The sequence below is a fragment of the Schistocerca piceifrons genome, chromosome 8 (assembly GCF_021461385.2).
Source record: "Schistocerca piceifrons isolate TAMUIC-IGC-003096 chromosome 8, iqSchPice1.1, whole genome shotgun sequence".
Lineage (NCBI taxonomy): Eukaryota > Metazoa > Arthropoda > Insecta > Orthoptera > Acrididae > Schistocerca > Schistocerca piceifrons.
This window is the reverse complement of record NC_060145.1, coordinates 247,166,973-247,188,756: the sequence shown is the minus strand read 5'-3', so window position 1 is coordinate 247,188,756 and position 21,784 is coordinate 247,166,973. Positions and strand designations below refer to the sequence as shown.

At 44.1% G+C, this 21,784-nt stretch overlaps 1 protein-coding gene across 1 annotated transcript; it reads left to right on the top strand.

Annotated features, from left to right (window-relative positions):
• The first annotated feature begins 1,256 nt into the window (after nt 1–1,256).
• LOC124711654 (endocuticle structural glycoprotein SgAbd-4) lies at nt 1,257–18,638 on the top strand. The gene is made up of 3 exons (XM_047241841.1): nt 1,257–1,406; nt 16,063–16,181; nt 18,182–18,638. Exons 1-3 carry the CDS (start codon nt 1,398–1,400, stop codon nt 18,468–18,470), a joined length of 417 nt encoding a protein of 138 aa, XP_047097797.1. The 5' UTR covers nt 1,257–1,397; the 3' UTR covers nt 18,471–18,638.
• The last annotated feature ends 3,146 nt before the right edge of the window (nt 18,639–21,784 follow it).

Here is a 21,784-nt window from a genome sequence, read left to right as displayed (position 1 = left end):
AGTTTCTCACCCTTCGAGAACTAATCACGGTGGGCTTCATCGGTTTAGCCGGAAAGATTACAATGGATATCTGAGACCGTCGTCATACTGTTGATGCTCGCTCCCAACAGGTATATTTTATGCCATGAGTCTTTCATACAGGATCAGTAATTACACTGAATCTAATCTGCTGAAGTGCATGTACAAAAATTAGCTGATACGTTCATGAACAACGCATAACTGATTTCTCAGACCGTTTTCGTCCCACAGGTGTAACGTAGCAAGATGATGTCCAATCTCGCAGCGTGAGGAGAAATGACTATCGAATCTGACACGCAAGTTCTAAAAGGTATGTCAATATTAACTGCTTCGGCCAAGTTGTGAGACAAACGACGCTCCACTACTGACGTCTGCTTCAATAGACTGTTACCCGCATATGTAATCTGATACTTCGGTGACCACCAAAGATTTTACCACAAACCACTACTGCCGCAAAACAGTTATGGAAAAGCCGTCAGATCCGACAAAGTCAGACGTCGTCAGCGGGTCCAGCCACGCTGAATGGGTAGGTCTCGACGGCAAAAATGCCGGTGCCAAAAGCTTTGCGATCTGGTACCCGAGTCACGAATCGTCGCCCGCCGCCCACGGAGTCTCTGGAAGAGCTGACGGCGTCTTCCGAGCGCCGCCTGCGACTGCAACAGAGCTCGTGCCCCGAGAGGCACGTAGTAATTGCCGACCCGAGGCTAGGCAAGGGCCCCTCAGCTAGCCTCTAGCCTCTAGCGCTGCCTCTCACAACAGTACGGCACACACTAACTCATTATCATGCATCCTCGATTACCTATGAAACCGTCGCCTTCGCTGCGCTATTCTCTCTCCTACATATCTGTGACGTCTATTTCTGCAGCTCTACCACTACTCATCCTCGGCAATGATACTGCACTATGTGCTATCCTTCTACCGTCCCCACTAGAAGCTTACGATTGCCCACTTTTGCGTCTGTTTACTCTTGTCCGTCAGTGGCTTTTTTTATTCCCCTCCGGTGTTGTCGCCTTATTGCTAACGAAAACAGATTTACTACTCGTTGCCTAGGACTGATATGTGCGACCGCGGTCTAGGAGCCGCGGGACGCCCGGTGGTAGGGAGGCGGCGCGGCGAGTGGGGGTGGCGTCGTCGCCTGGGCGACGCGTTTCCCTGCGTGCGTCCCTCCCGCTAAGTGCCCGGTAGCGGCGTCTCTCTTTTGTCGGCCGGTGGATCGGGGCCATCACAGTGACGCAACCACGACCCCTCTGCAGCCCCCTCTCGCACCGTCCGCGGTCCCTGGTGCGTGGTTCCGTATATATAGTGGCCGCAGTGCGCCGACACTGCATGCACTCCCCCAGTTCCTCCCTGCTGAGCACAAGTGAAGGATTACGGGTGCCATGAAGTCGGTAAGTCCGCCGAGCGCTTTCTGTCTGGCGCTAATGGTATTCCTCATGTACAAGGTTTTATGTTTTTTTTGTTTTGTTTTTGGTATTTTCCCTCAGTTCCAGGACTATTGTTAGATTCCAAGACAGCGGAAAGTTACAGTAAACTTCAGTCGTAGTTATTTAAGCATCGACTCTCTATGGGTATTCTTCGTTCTACACACTCAGTTATACTATTTGTAGCATTGTAACAGAGGACCTGCGGCGACTACAGTGCCAGCAGTCATGGAGTTAGGGTTCGCAGCTCGTGGCCGTGCGGTAGCGTTCTCGCTTCCCGCGCCCGGGTTCCCGGGTTCGATTCCCGGCGGGGTCAGCGATTTTCTCTGCCTCGTGATGACTGGATGTTGTGTGATGTCCTTAGGTTAGTTAGGTTTAAGTAATACTAAGTTCTAGGGAACTGATGACCGTAGATGATAAGTCCCATGGTGCTCAGAGCCATTTCAACCATGGAGTTAGTTAGGCCCTACAAGAGGAATTTCTGCTACTTCTTGTGAGTAGGTAGAGGCAATTTGAGACTAAGTTCACTGGTATGCTTGGATACCTGAGTTGAAAGAGCACTGCGAACAAAACATGCTTCACTGATCGTCCGGTACCTTCTCTTTGCCTACCTCAAACGACTTTTATGTCCAGTTAACAGCTATTCTTTGCCGGTAACTCTAACAGCTGTGTGACACAGAAAACTCTGAAAGCCGAGATTTCTATCGCGACTGCTCCTAATGTATTTGCGACAATGGTTTCTTTTCGTGAGTCTTTTGGCTGACTTGATGCGCCTCGCCACGATTTTCTGTCCTGTGCCAACCACTTCGTCACAGTATGGCGTTTGCACCCAAAGTACTTGACGATATGTTGGATGTACTCCAATATCTCTGTTCTCCTACAGTTTTGGCCGTTGACCGCTCCTTTCAGTACCATGAAAATTATTCTCCAATATCTTAACACGTGCCCCTTCTTTTCCATCACTGATTTCCACATATTCCTTTCAGATTCTGTGGAGAATCTCCACATTTCTTAACTTAGTCCATTAATTCTTCGTTTTTTTACGCAGTTCGTCATTCATTTAGTTCAGTGCTGTCATCGAGAAATTCATTCTCCGAAATTTATTTCTCAAGGCCTATGTTTGATACTAGAGTACTTCTTCTTCCTTAGAATTATATCTTCGTCTGCCTCATATATATTAAAAGTTCGAGCTTACAACGTTGTTCTAATTCAACATTAAATTCTATGTCTCGGTATAAGAGAATCCTGCGGACAGAGATCGGGAATGCAGGGACACATTCCCCGGATAGATGGGAGACAAGTAGTTATTAAGTACAAAGTGACAATGCCTTGAAGGCATTGTGGATGCTCACTCTCTTCATTTGAAGATTGGTTTACTTAAAGATGACATTCTAGAGGCTATTAAAAACAGAAGAATTACTGACTTACTAATAGTACTAGTAGTACTCGAATAGAAAATATACTTGTATCTTACTCCCCAATCAGTATTCTGCATATGCTGTGGTCGAAAATTACTTCTTTTTATTTTTAGTTTCTACATTGCTTTTTGCTACTGACCGTGGAGACCTAGCGAGTACTGATTCTGACCACGGAGGTCCCTGGTTCAATCCCCGGTGGAGGGCGGAGATTTTTCCTTGTCCCAAACTCGTCCACTCAACCCGCTGTCAGAATGGCGCTAGGAGCCAACCTGGACGAGGAACCCGCTTTCAATCCGGTTCTAGTACCGCGGCAAATGGAAGGGCCATACTCTACCTACAGCGACGCTTGTGTCCCTGACTTCACGTTTGTATCTTCACTTTTCTTCGTCACATAGTTAAGAGAGGCTTATAGCTCTTAACAAGTAGACGTCCACAAGCCGCGGAGGCGATCACGTATGAGTCACTCTGAGCTTTCTCTGCCAATTACAGCATCTCGGAAGTGTGCGTCAGAAGCTATCAAGAGAGATTTACGTTAAACTGATGAAAGGAGTTTTTTGTTATTACTCAGTTCATTGATGCCGATGCAAAATCGGCAGTCGGGAGTTTCAAATCACACAGCTTTCCCGATATTTCTAAATGGCTTTAAGGTGGTGTGTTCGATAAGGCGAAGAGTGATTCTCTCTCTAGAACCTAACAAGGTCGATGTAAACTGAGGAATAACATCTACTTCCACATCCATACCCTGGACACCACTAGGAAGTGAATAACATTGGGGTCTTCACATTGAACTAAGTATTATAGATATTTCCCCTCCCATTCACGTACGGATCACAGGCAGAATGATTACATCTGAGCCCTTTTGCGCGCGGTAATAAACTTAATCTTGACTTCGTGGTCCCTACTGGAACGATACGTAGGATGGTAGGAGGGTTTGCCACATCGCCTATTTCTCACTAAATACTGGTTCTTAAAGCTTTACAAGAAGGTTTTCGCTGGTTTGTTTTCGTAAGTCTTGAAGTGTCTGCGAATTTTATGATTTGCTGTTGCTCTCAGCGGGACGAAGGGGAAATAAATATTTTCCCCATTCGTGCTATTCCTTTTCTGTTACATTCAATGTCCCCTGTTGGAACTATTTAACGTCTGTTGGACACATCTGAAAAATAATCTAGGATGAGTCGCTCGCGTTGTTTACAAACATTCTCTGCTGTTGTGTGTGTGAATTCCTAAGGGACCAAACTGCTGAGGGCATCAGTTCCTAAACTAGCACACTACTTACACTAATTTACGCTAAGGACAACACACACATCCATGACCGAGGGAGGAGTCGAACCCCTGGTGGGAGGAGCAGCGCGATTCGTGACATGGCTCCTCAAACCGTCATCTGTCATCATGGTCTGTCATCATGCAGTTCCATGTTACCACAAACTCTTACTCCGAGGTATTTGTAAGTGTTCAGTCCATTCGTGGCCCTTTGACACTTCAGGCTCAGAATACTATTTTCGTTTTGAAAAGTGCACAGTATTACGTTTCTAAATATTTAAAGCAATCTGCCATCCTTTCCACTACTTTGAAATGTTATGAAGGTATGACAGTACTTATGTAGCCATTTTCACCCTGAACTTGATTAAAGATAATTGCATTACTTGTGGAGAGTCTGAGGTTACTGTCAATATTGATTGTCATCTCATCAATGTGCCGCATGAACAGAAAGGACGCTCCATATTTACCTGGGGACAGTCTAAAATTTCTTCTACGTCTGTCAATAACTCTGTATGTAAGACAACTTTCCGCGTTCTCCCTAGCAAGAGACAATCAGTCTAGTTTCAAGTTTCATTTGATGCCACATATGGTTGAGAGGCCAGGCAGACTTGTGGTTTCTGAAGAGGTGGCAGATCGCGTAACCAATGTGGAGGTGCTGATTAGAATTTGAGAGAAAAGAAATTTTTGACATATCTTGACTAAAAGATGGGTTCGTTGATAGGATACGTTCTGAGACATCAGGGATCACCTACTTAGTACTGAAAGGAACTGTAGGGGGGGAGGGGATAAAATTGTAGAGGGAGCCCAAGAGATGGAAACACCAAGCAGGTTCATAGGGATATAGGATGCAGTAGTTATTCGAATATGATGAGGCTTGCATCAAAACAAGTCATCGGACTAAAGACCACAACAACAACACTCCATATGAGTATACATTCGTTGATAAGCGGTGATTTGGTACTTCAGTATTTCCTATTGGGGGAAAGTACTGGAAAGAAACACATTTATGAACGAATAATCGAGGAAAGTTACAAGAGCTGCGATGGTGATGAGACAAGGTACATCGTTAAACTTACGAGAAGACTCATTTAACCATTCGAGGAATAGATTAGTTTTTCTGCGCCGAGTCGGACTGATAATGCACAGCATTTAGATGTCTGACCTTGTCATTTTCGACAGATGTTGGAAGTTAAAAAAAGAGGGAAGAGAATTTATTATTATGTCCTGTGGCCATAGCTCTCTCAAGAGACGGACTTGGATTGGGGAAAGATGGGGAAGGAAACTGACAGTGCTATTTTCAATAAACCCATCACTTCAGTTAAACACTACGGAAACCACGGTAAACCAAAATGTGGGTGACCGGATGCACATTAGATCCCTGTCCTCTCGGATGTCCAATGTCTTACAACTGCGGCACATGTATCGCTGCTGCAAGCTAGCACGGCTGGATACTCTACCAGTCACTCTGGGCGACCATTGGAACCAGCAGGTTGGTCAAAAAGGAAGAGAGATTAAAGCTAGAAGATATCAACCGTTTTCTCATAAATCTGAAGTTTTCCATAGTTTAGGCAATTTTGAGTAGGCATAGGGCAAGAGAGGACTCTTCACCGCCAAAAACAAACCGGTCGGAACTGCGCTGTGCGCCGTACAAGCGTGTCTACGAACCTTTCGAACCTTTTTGTCAACGGTGGCGAAACGCGTAGAAAAGAGAAACAGCGTACACTATGAAGCGCAATGTCACAATTGCATGGACAGCGCCGCCGTTAACTGTTGATGCCATCGCACGAGTTAGGTCTCGCACTTTCCCTGCCGTCCGCAGGTGTACCCTCTCTCCACCAGCCAGTGACAAATGTGAGGTCACTTCAGTCGACCTCACGTGTGTGTCACTAACTCCCCTGCGGTGTCGGTCCTTTTAAGGGTTACCACTGCTACGCTACAAGTAGGAGGCGGTGGCTTTGTTGCGGTACCTGGATCCCTGCTTTAAGCAAAGCTATGCTAACTCACCTTAGTCTATTACAAAGGGATCCAGTTACCATAGGCCGGTGCTGGCTTCACCGCTGTTGTACAAGAAGCACATGGAGTGGTAATTGGAATAAAGTAAAGTGAAGACAATGCTGTGTTCCTTCAAGGTATATTGTGGAGGGTACAGTAATGAGTAATTTGCATTCGTACTGTGCACTTCCATAATGCAATGTTGGCCATTAAAGTACCTACAAACATAGCAAATAAAGTAGCATTACTAAAGTATTTCATACCAACTGTCACAGCCACAGATTTATTAAAACAAAATACCGTTTCTCACCTTAGCTGCATTACGGTCCATTCACTTATTTCCCAAGACCAGCTGATTTTATCGATGCGCAGTTTTCAAGTGCTTATTCATATCCTAATTTTACGGTCACAGCTGTGGTTCTGCATTCTGTACAGGAAGACTGTCTCTAATTAAGAGGCTAAGAGCAAGCATTCGAAAATTGCACACCGACAAAATCAGCTTATAGTGTGAAATAATGGTAATGATTAATGAAATCCCCCTCATCTGTATTATTTCACAGTAATTGTGTTACTACCAATTTCGTTCGTAGAACATCTTCAGGTTGCCGAGCAGTGCCAAAGTATGATACAAGTATCAATACTTTTTCACAGCTCAGTAACCTGAAGATGTCCTATGAACGAAACCGGTCGTAATACAATGAAAATGGAATGATACTCCTGTGGCGTTTAACATGTTCAAGTGTATAAGAGACTAGGACATAATGGGGTTAAGGTGGAAAATGGAACGTTATTTTAACAGTGTATCACTTATAATAAATATATACCACAGAAGGAAGAACATTTGGTTAAATTTGTAGGTGAGGTTTGGGTGTGCAGAGTGAAAAATTTAATACCCAGAGCCGCCACCTCTGGGAGTAACAATGGCCCTAATCTCGCTAGGTACATAGTCGAATTGAGTTTGGATGATAGATGCTTTTACGTCATCCGATGAAGCTTCCTCTTTCCTCCAGAACTCATCAGTAACGATGGCTGATAAACGGTGGCGTACCAGTGAGACGACGACCTATAACCAGATATTTTCCATCTCAAAGACCTGCAGAGCGTACTACCTATGCCAATAGTCAAGCACCCTCTTTGTCGAGGTAGGTCAGGGCAGCACGGGCAGTACGCGGTCAGCCGTTAACTTGTTGGAAGATATCGTCACGGAGACCACAGTGATGAGGCACAGCCACTGGTCTTGTCAAAAATGTCCAAATTACCGGCTATACAATTCACGTGGATACTAATTTCATACTAAAACCAATTTCCTGACACTAGGTACGTCACCTGGCGATAGGATTCCGCATGATCTATCGGACGCTACTCGCATGTGGCCATCTGGTCCTCCAGAGCCAGTCAGTTCCATTTTCCACTACAGTCGATGTATTCGTCGCGAGACAATTGAGCAACTCTGTTGATATTTAAGAACCTCATAGGTAGCTTATTTTCCAGTCTCAGTTGTATATTTTTACACTATAACTAGTATCGATCTCCCTGGATCATCATCATCAGATCAATGTAGCTTCAGCAGTAATGTATTGTGTCTGTGTCGGAAATACGTGTCAGATTCAGAATTCTGATGTGTAGTTCCGATGCATACAAGGTGAATTCCTGCCGAAATTACTTTGATCTGAAGATGATCCAACTAATTATTCATACTGTAATAGCAAAATGACTGGGTTACAGGCAACACACATTATACTCGCACGCTGCCGATAGCCTGTACCCTCCCGGCTCTGAGTCATAACCAATACAGTAGTACGCCTGCGTCACCGGGAAGCATCAGCCAACATTTCGTCTACAACAAAATTTGTTCCACAGGATGCGATTTATCACCCCCTAGAAGTTTAATGCAAGAAATTTGAAACACGCTGTATGTCTGCAGGCTGTCATGGCCGTTGTCGTAGATGGTAAAATTTTATAAGTCGTTAGGCTACGTGCTTCTGATGAGACCCAAATGTTGAGTATTGAAGAGGTTTGAAGGGGAATGTGACATGGCGTAACAACAACAAAAAAATTGCCATCAGTTGACTGATTAAGTCTGCTGCAACGACAGGCGCAGCAACGTAAGCAGAGATAAGGGTGAAGCTACCGAAAAACCACCTATAAATGGATCAATCCGGTTGTGGTAATACACGTTTACTGTGAAATAACCTGGAATAAACTATACTTGAAATATCTGATGGAGATCAAAAGATGATCACAAACATTAGTCCGAAGTGAAAGTACACTGTGATGAGTTCATTCCGGGAGCAGTTAATGACGTTTCAATTAGTGTCAAGCGTATTGCAGCAAGCAGAGTAATAATGTTTCGGATCTGTAGACGGGGCAGTAACTTACCTATAAGAGAATGGAGGATCAAATTGACCGAAGCATTATTTATCCGAGCTGTTAACAATTTAAGAAAGCTAATGAAGAATTAGAATAGCATCTTCTGATGGGCACTCCACCCGATCACACGTCTGAATACTTTTGGTTCTGTTTTCAGTACATTTCGAACTCCAGGAAATAGTTTTAGCATATATGTGTTGAGAGTCAATAGTGAAAATTTAAGTCTTCACCGTAATGCTTACGACTTAACGTATTTATGTTTTTCTAATAACAACTATATCTGTTGATAATCATCTAAATTTTTCTTTTAGCTTAATCTTTAGAACACTTGATTCGCACAGTTTTCTGCGTCTTGCATTTCTTGATCATATTTTTGGCACTTACCTAAGATTCAGATAATACTCACGAAATATGAGAGTTGTCTCGTGCTACAGGCGTATTCCGAAGGTGTCGAGAAAGTTCGCGATCTATCTGTTTTCTTTCATCTCTCTTCTCTACATTACAGAGGAATAACGCATTAATAAACCCTTGGTCAGTCTTTCAAACACCGTGTCACCTGCTGCAGAGATCAACTGCTGCGTGTAGGCAAAGAATGTAATTCATTGAAGTTCGATACCATACTCGAATCTGGCAGTCACTCAGAGCATTATCCGCCGTAGTGTTTTAGAAAACAAGGAAGTAAGTTTAGTGTGCTTAAGTACCTTCTGATAGTCTGGACAACACCACTGCATCACCTATCTCGGGTAGTGCACTTTAATTGCTATAATTATACATACATCTGCTTAAGGCAACACAGAAGGAGCATTGTGAGTTAAGGGTGAGGGGGGGGGGGGGGGGGGGTTAGAGCGTTAAATTCTTGAAACTGGGGTTTCTAATTCTATTCCGACAGTAAAATATGGTATGAAATGCAATTTAAGTTGGTACTAATAACGTATACAGACCAATATTCCTCACTTCGGTTGCTGCGGAATCCTTGTACCTATTCTCAGTTCGAATATACGAAACTTCCTTGAGACTGAGAAGCTTATGCCCGCGAATCAGCATGGTCTTAGAAAGCATCGCACCTGTAACACTGATTTTGACCTTTCTCACAGGATGTAATGCGAACTATGGATGAAGGGCAACAGGCAGATTCCACATTTCTAGGTTCCCGGAAAACATTTGTCATGGTGCCTCACTGCAGTCTGCTAAAGAAGGTGAGAGCCTATGGCATAAGTTCACAGATACGTGAGTGGCTCGAAGTCTTCTTAAGTAATAGATCCCAGTATGTTGTCCTCGACAGCGAATATTCATCAGAGACAAGGGTATCGCCAGGAGTGCTCCAGGGAAGTTGGTAGGACCGTTGTTGTTTTCTATATAAATAAATGATTCCGCTTATGGGGTGGGCAGCAATATGCGGTTGTTTGCTGATGATGCTGTGGTGTACCGCAAGGGTTCTAGGCTCTACAGACTGGAGCCGAGCGACCGCTACGGTCGCAGGTTCGATTCCTGCCTCGGGCATGGATGTGTGTGATGTTCTTACGTTAGTTCGGTTTACTTAGTTCTAACTTCTAGGCGACTGATAACCTCAGAAGTTAAGTCGCATAGTGCTCAGAGCCATTTGAACCATTTTTTTCGTACCACAAGGTGTCGAGGTTGAGTTAATGTAGGAAGATACAAGATGACTTAGACAAAATTTCTAGTCGGTGTGGCGAATGTGGGAAAATGTAAGTTAAATGAGGATGAGTAGGAAAAACAAACCTGTAATGTTTGGATACGCCGTTAGTACTTTAGTGCTTTGTACAGCAACGTTGTTTCAATATTTGCGCGTAGAGTCGCAAAGCGATATGAGATGGAATGAGCATGTGAGGACTGTGGTAGGAAGAGCGCAGTGTGGTTCGTCTGTAAAGGAGATCCCTTATAGGACGCTTGTGCGACCTATTCTTGAATACTGTTTAGTGTTTGGGATCGGTGCCAGGTCAGATCGAAGGAAGACATCGAAGCAATTCGGAGGCAGGCTGTTAGGTAGGTTCGAACAACTGGTAAGTGCTACAGAGACGCTTCGGGAACTCAAATCGGAATCCTTGGAGGAGAGGCCACGACCTCTTCGAAGAACAGTATTGAGAAAATTTAGAGAACCAGCATTTGCTGCTGAATGTCGAATGAATCCGCTGCCGCCATCACATATGCGCATAAGGACCACAAAGTTAAGATACGAGAAATTAGGACTCTTACGAGGCCATATAGATGGTCGTTTTTCGCTCGCACTATTTGCGAGTGGAAGAACAAAGGGAAAGTCTAGTAGTGGTACAAGGTACCCTCTGTCATGCACCGTACGGTGGCTTGCGGATCTTCTATATAGATGTAAACAATATTTAATAGCTATCCGAACCTAATAACTCGACTGTTTGGGATGTGGAAACGCGAAAGAACAAATACAGACAAACCAAGACCAGCCGGAGCCCACGGCCTTGCCAGTTCCCGTCAGATCACCACAGTTAAGAGCTGTAGGGCTGGTCTAGCACTTGGATGGGTGACCATCCAGTCTGCCCAGCGCTATTGGGAAGCGGGGTGCACTCAGCCCCTGTGAGGTCAACTGAGGAGCTGCTTGACTGAGAAGTAGCGGCTCCGGTCTCGGAAAGTGGCATACGGCCGGGAGAGCGGTGTGCTGACCACATGCCCCTCCATATCCGCATCCAGCGCCGCCTGTGGGCTGAGGGTGACACGGCAGCCGGTCGGTGCCGTTTGACCTTCAAGGCCTCTTCGGGAGGAGAGGAAGACCAGCCGGACGTTATGTATTGATGGACAGGGACCGTCAAGCACTGGGGAGGTTGGCTGTAAAAGTACCGTACGAAACCAGCAAGAGGAATCACTCGTGAGTCCAAGATTGCTACCACCAGTCCAGCTAGCGCAAGGATGGCGCGGTTTCAGTTACAAAGAAAGGGGCACAGCAGTCGAATAGGTCCTCATATCCCATATATTTCTGTAGTCAATAACCAGCGACGCTTGAGGTTACATCACATGAACGCCGCTGGATACTGACTGACTGGAAACGAGTGATATGGAGTGGCAATGGGATGGACCGGTTAGGGTGTAGTGTTCAAAAATATTGAAATGTGTGTGAAATCTCATGGGACTTACCTTAACCGCTAAGGTCATCAGTCCCTAAGCTTACACACTACTTAACCTTAATTATCCTAAGGACAAACACACACACCCATGCCCGAGGGAGGATTCGAACCTCCGCCGGGACCAGCCGCACAGTCTATGACTGCACCGCCCCAGACCGCTCGGCTAATGCCGCGCGGCTCGGGTATAGTGAATGCCTAGAGAACATTACCTGACATCATGCGTAGGGGCAACAACAAAGTACGGAGCAGGTGGCATTATGGTGTAGTCCCCACATTGCGCTTAAGAAAACAATAAACGCAGAAAGCTATGAAAATGGCTCTGAGCACTGTGGGACTCAACGTCTGAGGTCATTAGTCCCCTAGAACTTAGAACTAGTTAAACCTAACTAACCTAAGGACATCACACACATCCATGCCCGAGGCAGGATTCGAAGCTACGAAAACTCGTTACAGCCTTGTCTACTGAGTACAGTGGTTCAAATGGCTCTGAGCACTATGCGACTTACCTTCTGAGGCCACCAGTCGCCTAGAACTGAGAACTAATTAAACCTAACTAACCTAAGGACATCACACACATCCATGCCCGAGGCATGATTCGAACCTGCGATAGTAGCGGTCCCTCGGCTCCAGACTGTAGCGCCTAGAACCGCACGGCCACTCCGGCCGAGTACAGTGGAGGAACAGCTGTTTCGTTAGCTGTGGGGCAATGGTTCGTCAACAAAAATATTCCTAAAATGGACTGACCTTTGCAGAGTCGCGACCTGGACCTAATGAACACCTTTGGATGGTTCTACTTCGGTCTAGACGCCAGCGTTCAGTATCCCTACTTTCTATGGTTTTGGCTCTTGAGGATGCCATTCCTCCACTGACGATCAGACACCTCTTTGAAAGTGTCGTCACCATTGCCTAATCCATCATAAAGGAAAAGGGTGTTAACGCACTCCTCAGATAGCGTATTTTACCTTACGGAACCTCCCCTGTGTTATTCAGCGAGAAACCAGTCATCTGCCAATAAATGTACATGAGAGCTTTTGGTAGTTCAGTGATGCCGTTCTCCTCAGAGGACAACGAAGTGTCACAGATCGGTCTTCTGTCACAGACACGCCACTAGCTTCGTGGAAGATTTCACAGGCGACGCGGTCAGCGCTAGACGCTAATCTGCGCACATGTTTGTCGTCACACGTCGCCCTCCCGCGGTGTTTGCTATTCTGGACGACGCAGTGGGGCCGCCAAGGTCAGTCCGGTGCAGCTCGCTTCGCCTCGCGTCGCTTCACGTCAAGTCACGTCAGACGGCCGCCGCGGCGCCGGTGCACCCAGCGGCCGGAGCTGGTGCTGGCTTGCAAAACAGACGCAGCAGGCAGCGCGGGATGCGAAGAAAAGGACGCAGGCCTTGACACCAGCCGTCGGCTCAAGGACGCACGTGCTTCCCCTGCCGAGCCGACCACGTAACACCACTTCCCATCAGCGGAGATTATTAGCGGAAAATTTCCCTCTGCTTCTTTTATAACTTCGATTTTTTATCGTTTTTGACTCGCTAGTCTTTCGACTTGTTTCACACGGTTCGCCGTTACTGTCTGTGGCTCTGCATTCGTCCACAGCATCCTCAGTAAATGGCAGTCCACAGAATCCTCAATAAATTTTCTCAAAATTCGTTTTTCTTCGCTTTCACTTCCCTTTTTAGCCAGCCTCACTGGAGACCTAACTGTACTCGGTACTACTATATCATTTAAACTTCAACAGCTGCTCTTGTCTTTTCAGCCTCGCTAATTTTCTTTCGTCTCTACCACAATTATGTTCCCACCATTTGTCTCGTTAATCTTTCGACTTGTTTGAAGACTTTCACTAGTTACTTGTCTTTTGTGCCAATCTTCTCAGCCCTCCATCCCACACTATCCTCAATAACCTACGGTGAATACTTTCGAACTTCAGTTCTCACACCTTTCTTCCATTTACTACCATCATACGACTCCTCACTGGCGGAACAACTTGGCCGTACTGGAACGAACACCATCGCATCTCTCTAAGCTTGAACGTATCGTTTCCTTGTAAGCTCTAATGCACCCGCCGGCCGGGGTGGCCGAGAGGTTCTAGGCGCTACAGTCTGGAACCGCGCGACCACTACAGTCGCAGATTTGAATCCTGCCTCGGGCATGTATGTGTGTGATGTCCTTAGATTAGTTAGGTTTAAGTAGTTCTAGGAGACTGATGACCACAGAAGTTAAGTCCTATAGTGCTCAGAGCCATTTGAACCATTTTGTAACGTAGCCTTCTGTAAGATCGCAATGCAAATTTCCCTATCATCCCCTTTCTTCGACGTCTACGTTTGAATAACGTTTTTTTTTCTGTATGGGCGCCTTTCTGGTGTGGTACATGTTTACTCCACCCCGAGCACACTTTCAGTCACGCGTCACTTTCCGCTTGTAAACACTAACAGATCGTAAATAATGATCTTCAAATAAAGCTGTTTGGAATCATTTCAAAATAAAAAGGGTAAAGGGATACCCTTAATGTTTTTTACAAGTGATAAACATGTTATATAAGGTGCTGTACTTAAAGTCCAACAGTCAGTGTGATCTTAGAACGAAACGTGTTCAGCAAGCTATTAAACAAGATGTGTCTACTTGTGATAACCTGATAGCATCATAATCAATGAGACACATAAGTAGTTACTGGTCTTTCTCAATGACTGTATTGCTCAAAATTTTGCATTATTTCCTCGTCTGCTTCCAAAAATTGATCATATAAGAAATAATGTAACATTTAAATCACTGGTCACAAGAATTTGGAGAAAAGATTCGCACAGAAGACCTTTCGCTGACGTTGATTTGAGATTACGTTCTTGCTACATCTAGCATAACACTTTCAACAGTTCGAGACTTTGCGAGCAGTCATTGACATCCCTAATAAATATGGGGACACGCATACCTGTTACTTAAATTCTAAAATTTCTGAGTGAACTTTGCACCCATACCTTCTATATGTCGGACTTGTATATCTGTGGTGTATTTGTGGTTTTCATTTATGAAATGTTCGGAAAGGCTGAGTCTGTTTTTTTTTTTTTTTTTTAATCTCCAAGTTCTATGATATTCTCTGAGTCGAGTGCGTATTGACCTCCCAATTGGACCAACATGTCGACGGCGAGACTATTGGTAGATGATCCTGTAAACCCATCTGTAATTTGTGAAAACTGTCGACACACAAAACATTTCCAGTTTAATTTGAGACTTGTTAGACTTAAAAAGATTTTTGGCTCTCATCTTTCAGTTCAGTTATGTACCAGAAAATAGTCTTATAACCCGAAACCTAGGTCGTAGAGTAATTATAAAATTTGTGAAATAGGGTTAAATAATGTTTCGTTTAGTTGACACAACAAAATATTCTATACAAACACGTATTGCTAACCTCTGTTAAGAAACATCACATTTCCTGGTGAATATCGGCTTTCTGTCACAAGAATAAGTAACGATCACCACCTTAAAAGAACACAAAGGTCGCTTTGCAGCGATGTTGATGCTGCAGACCTGCCACCAGGTAGTGATGTGACCCTTCACCGCCGACAACGTCATCGAAAGAAGTGCTTGGCTCTGTCATGTATCAGCGCTATAAAATCGGGCGACGTGTAAGCGTGACAGTCTTGCAGAGGGGAGCAATCGTATCTGGACGAACCCATGCCCACTCCATGTATAATGTGCTAGATTTGTGGTTTATCAACGCAGACAGTCCAATGTGTCTTTATGGAACAGTATGATACTCGCAGTAACTTAACGTGAAACATGTAACATGGAATACTGTTCGTCAAAATTCCATAGTCGAGAGGGATCTGAGACAATTATGTTTGGTTTGTGGAACGCTCAACTGCGCGGTCATCAGCGCCCGTACAAAGTCCCAATCCTTACACAGTCCAATCTAGCCACTTTCACAAATGATACCACAAACACTCAGCGCCCGGGCAGGGGAAATACCCTACCAACTTGGAATCTAACCTGGGAACCCATGATTCAGAGGCAGCAACGCTAGCCACTAGACCACGAGCTGAACACCGGATCCGAGACTATGCGCCCGCTTTGGTCATGTTAGTTGGTTACAAAATCGATAGAAATTGCTACTGATAATGAACAGAAGTCCATGTCAAACATTTTACGAGCGAACGTTGCGAAAGGACCCGCATGCACTGGCCATTTGAAGTCGGGGACCTCACAAAAGGCCATTGCTTACAGCGACATACAAAGCTCCTCGTCTCTCACGGGCAAAACAAAAAAGAAAATGGACCATTACTGATGTAGAGGTTCAGTGTGGTCCGATAAATTGCTACTTCTCCTTTTTTTTCAAATAATGCAAGGCAGTTTGAGGGTGATGTGTTTTGAGCTAGCGAGGATGGACGGAGGCACCTCTTTCACAGTAAACCATCGGAAGTTACTTAGGCATGTGATTAAGATTTATTGTTAATGTGTTTCACTTCTCCTTCTTTTCCAGTGTATCCTGTGGTTGTGTGCGCTGGTGACAGTCGTTGTCGCTCAGGCGCCTCCAGACAAAGTGATCCCCATCATCAGTCAGAACGAGGTCCGCAACCCGGATGGCAGTTACCAGTGGAAGTAAGTACGCTGACAGTACCTTCAGTCCCGGTCGTGGTAAATAAAAACTGAAGAATCACAAAAAGCCAGTAGTTGCAGTAATTTTTGGAAATCTTCTATATGTATCAATCCAACGGTCCGTAGAATTTTACTCCGAATTCCGAAAGGCACTCGCTAGACGTTAGCACTCTACAGATATGTGATATAGTTGTCCCAATACTCAAAACTAAAAATACATATTACTTTGGTAGGACATAAACGGCCCATCAGCTATGGAAAGGTTAAGTATACCTTGACACTACAGAATGTGTCCTATCAGTCCATTCCACTTTTGGTTAAACTGTACCATCAAGGCTCTTTCTCTCCATTCTGATTCAGTACATCTGCAGTATTTAATCGATTAGTTGTCTAACTAAACAGAATAGGCGTAGAGCGGCTATGGGGTACTTGCCGCCCACATGATATATGTCTCTAAGGGATCGTGTGGGCAAGCTAAGAGAGATTATGACGTATACACAGGCAAACAGGCAGTCTTTTCTTCCTCGCACAGAATGCAAGTGGAGTAGGATACAAACTCCTTAAAATAACTGAAAAATACTGTTTACTACCTTGCGGGGTATAAATGCAGACTTAGAAGCAAAAGTAAAATTAGAACAGCAGGAAAATCCTATTTATCCTTCATAGGTGATTGATATTAGGAGGGAAACATATAGCCTGAAGATAAAAGAATACAGAACCGGATTAGAAAGTTTGTAATTGTATTCTGCAGAGTTTGAAAGCGTCGGAAGGATAGCGTTAAGTCGTTTGAAGAAGGGAAGAACAAAGAAATACATGAGATCTATTTATAGAATCTTCCTGTAAGCCACTTGGTGCGATGTAGAAATTTCACGAAAGAAAAAAAAATTGAAGTCGAAAGAAGTCTTATATTTAATTAGGACAATGGTGCATGGAACACGATGATATTAAGAAGGAACAAGATGCCGTTCATTACTGTAGCGCAGATAGGTAAGAAGAATTTAACCTCTGAACGCCCCGTCCACTACAGCATTTGATGTTACAAAAGAAAAGTTTATCCTTGAATCCATTAATGTCGTTCGTGGTCTACATTAATACAAACGTTGAGCTATGTCTCTGAATCCAAAGCTTTTCACCAATAACCCTTGCACTAATGGTTAAAGCACTGAAACATCTTATCATTTTCCTTTTCTTACTTTTCCAGCTATTTTTCAATCATCATCAGTACTTAGACTCATTTTATGACTTTCCTTCCGTCACTCATGAATATTACGAATTAAGTATCCCTGATGGGTATTACAGTCACAATCTGCCTCCACAAATTATTCTACCGATCTTCCCTACGTATTTAACTACATCGCACACTTTATTTCACAGTTGACCAGCTGATTCCTAACTTCCAAGAACTTTTTCAGCATAAGTTCGTTCTTCAATTTACACCTAAACAAATCCCTCATTTTTTACGACTTTCTGTTCCAATTCTATACAGAGACTTCCAAATATTTCTCTATCTCACTATTCAAGTTTCCTTATAGTCACAAATCGGCTAACCCAGAATTCCAAAATTATTGTCTGTAGCTACAGGTCAACGATCAGTTCGGCGTACTGATTTGTAAACTGAGAACATTCATCTGCTCTCAGGGTCTTGCTAGTTTAGCACGATACCCATATCTACAACGACAGTCCGTTATTGAACCAGTCAGTGGCACAGAAAAGTACATCTCGAGTTACCTTTTAGTTAACAATACTAATGTTCCTGAATTATGTTGTTTGCACACCCGTGTCTTTCTTGTGCGGGTGCCACCTCGATCTTCGTTCCGGGCGAGTTCGCACACAGGTTGACAATTAAGATCATACTCGGAGGAGCAGGGCTAAATTTTCATCCACCCGAAACCATTTGCGTGCTATTTATTTGTTACCTTCTTTGTAATAAAAATAGCACTTGACTTCATATGGTGGTTTCTAAGCTTATGAGATAATTTTTTTGCACTATTTTTGCTTTCCAGTTACGAGACCGGCAATGGCATCAAAGCTGACGAGACAGGCACACTGAAGAAGGGGTCCAAGCCGGACGAGGGTGACTTCATCGTCGCCCAGGGATCGTTCTCGTACACGGGGCCCGACGGGACGGCATACTCCGTGCAGTACCAGGCCGACGACGAGAACGGCTTCGTGCCCCAGGGCGCCCACTTCCCCACGCCCCCTCCCATCCCCCCAGCGATCCAGCGTGCCCTCGACTACCTGGCGACGCTGCCGTCGACGCCCGAACCCCGCCCGGGCAGGAGGCGCCGGTAAGGCAGAACCCCACTGCGCCGACGACGACGCTCGCCGGTACGGCAGCGACTCCATCTATCGGCCGACACAACCGACGACGGACACGCTCTACACAGAACAAGGAGAATCATGTCTGCTGCCAGTTGCTTGCGATGATCTTGTAAATGCTAATAAAAACTTTTCACATTACTCACTTCGTCATTATATCTCTCATAATGAGAGCTTACTCCATTCTGTAGTCTGTAGTTGGTCTATAAAAACAAATGTTTATAACCTACCCTGAAGCAAATACATCTACTTCTTCGTTATTAAGTTATCGCTGTTAGGTAATCCCCTGTAACCTACTTCATCTTCAAGATTACAACGAAACTCTTCAAAGCACACGCAATAACGGTCATGAAATGCTGTTGTATAAATCTTCGAGATTAATGTCTTTGCTTACTACGGTGCTGGAAATCAAATTTCGATGCTGATAAAGTGTAAATTGTGTCATCCTGCGTTCAGCATACTGCACGAGCCGAACGGTACAGGTAGCGACATCTCGTGGCGGGGCGTTGAACTACCTGAAGCGTCACACGTAGGTTCTCCGTCTCTCCCCCCCCCCCCCCCCCCCAACATCCTTCTCTCATTCTCTCTCTCTCTCTCTCTCTCTCTCTCTCACACACACACACACACACACACACACACACAGTATCTCGCTCACAGTGACTATCAGCCTTGTTAGAAGTGCGTTACAGTTTTGCAGTTCATATAACAGTCTCTGCACGGCAAACGCCTGCTTTTTTCTTCACTGTCAGCATTGGTGTAAATTTTTTCTGCATAGAATAAAAGATTAGTTTCCTATCAGCTCTATGCACCACGCCGAAGCACAAACGCAGAGAAAACTTCAAAAAAAAATCGTTCATAGCCACGTAATGTTAATTACTGAACAATAACATAGTATAGTAGCCATTGCTTGAAAGACAGTTAAAGGCACTCTAAATATAATAAAAACGAGGGATATAATTTTCCGATGCCTTCATCCATAATACTCTTACTTAACGAAGAACTTAGGTATCCTTTTGTTCCCTGAGTATAAAATGTATTAAATACAGTGGTAAAAGATAACTAGACTAACAGTTACGCACTGCCTATAAAGTTCTGTAACATTCTACTGTAAACTGTTGTACGTTTGGTCACATAAATAAATGTGAAAAAAGGAATTACTTTGTCTCATATCATTGCTGAAGAACAATTACCCTCAAGAGAGTTTTACCTAACGTAGGATAATCTGTACTACATCCTTCGAATGAATCTATATAAATACCGCCCGAAGCTTTTGCATCTAGAGCGTGAAGTACTGACATCAAGTGCGACACACAACTACCAGCATTGTATGTTTAAAGTTAAGATTCATTACCGGTACCGTGGAACAGACATTGTAGTTATTACTCTAAACACCGTAATCAGTTCCATTTGTTTGTGTTGTTGGTTATTTTCAACAAATAACTACTGTAAAATGGGTAAACATCTGAAGACGAGTGGTTACTCGTAAAGACGGTGTACATTAACGAAAAAAACACCAAAAAGGCAATCATAACGGGTTTCGGTAAATATCCTAATACATAAACCATGACTTCAGCAGTTTTCAAAGACGGCTGAAAATCATGGGTGATCATTCTTGAGTGCATAGCTAAATTTTATGAAATTTCTGAAACGAAGAATGATGCTTTACTTGATTAATTTCACTCTTCTTTTTGTTAACGAGCCGATCAATTCTGTAGCTAGACATTCGAGCTAATGTAGCATTGTTTTGTGAAGAGAATGAAGTACTTTACATAGTGGCGAATTAGACAGAAACCGACAACAGCTTTATGAGCCTGGACTATTTAATTTTGTTTGTACTTAGTTTACTGCTGGACCCATGGTCAAAGAGGCAGACGAAACTTTCCATGCTGTAAATGGGTCTTGCCGTGCTTTCTTTTCCATTTTCATACGTATCTGGTGGTTATTTATAGAATTGTTGCTTAGAAGGCTTACTAGCAAGTTGTTAACAAATGGATCTGATTTTCCACTGCCGCAGTGATCTAACGACTACATAACTCCTTTGTAGCCGTTCTCTTACTGTTTGACTTTTGTGAATGCTAGCAGTCGAATTTACTAGGAATCGATGATGATATGTTTGAAAGTACTTACATTTTAGTTAAAGAGGTTATGGAAAAGGTGAAAATTGTTTCTTGGATGTTTCACCTGGTTGTTCACCATTTAATCCTGATTTTCTATGAGCTGCATTACCTTATACATGAACGCATCTACACACATCAACAAAAGTTTGGCTATGGAAAAGGTGAAAATTATTTTTTGGATGTTTCACCTGGCTGTTCACCATTTAATCCTGATTTTCTATGAGCTGCATTACCTTATACATAAACGCAGCTACACAAATCAACAAAAGTTTGCATCTACTCTTTCACCCGAAATTCATGGCACACAAAACCAAAATTAGCTCTCAGTAACGCGTATGTGTTTGTTCGTAACGTGTCCAGATCACCAAATCAAAAATATAAACATTTATGTAATGATAAGATCGTCTATTTCTAATGTGAAGTTGTTGATAATTTACGGTGGAACGTCAACCTGCTAGGACGCATGCCTCAACCTGTCACGGTATGAAATGGCTAACATCATCAAATATTCGCGAAGACAGCGCCTTGAGCACCCGAAATAACATCCCTCAACATGAAATTATCACTAAAATGGTGGCAACGGTGTCTAACTATTGGTTGTAGAATATCGTCCATGTGTCGTACAACAGAAGTATTAAATGTCCCCAGTTCGAGTCTCGGTCTGGCACACAATTTTAATCTACCAGGAAGTTACACATCAGCGACCGGCCGGAGTGGCTGAGCGGTTCTAAGCGCTACAGTTTGGAACCGCGAGACCGCTACGGTCGCAGGTTCGAATCCTGCCTCGGGCATGGATGTGTGTGATGTCCTTAGGTTAGTTAGGTTTAAGTAGTTCTAAGTTCTAGTGGACTGATGTCCTCAGAAGTTAAGTCCCATAGTGCTCAGAGCCATTTGAACCATTTTACACATCAGCGCACACTCCGCTGCAGAGAGAAAATCTCATTCTGGAAACATCCCCCAGGCCGTGGCCAAGCCATGCCTCCGCAATATTCTTTCTTCCGGAAGTACTAATTCCGCTAGGTTCGTAGAAGACCTTCTGTGAATTTTGGAAGGTAGGGGACGAGATACTGGCAGAAGTAAAGCTGTGAGAACGGGGCGTGAGTCGTGCTTGGGTAGGTCAGACGGTAGAGTACTTGTCCGCGAAAGGTAAAGGCCCCGATTACGAGTCTC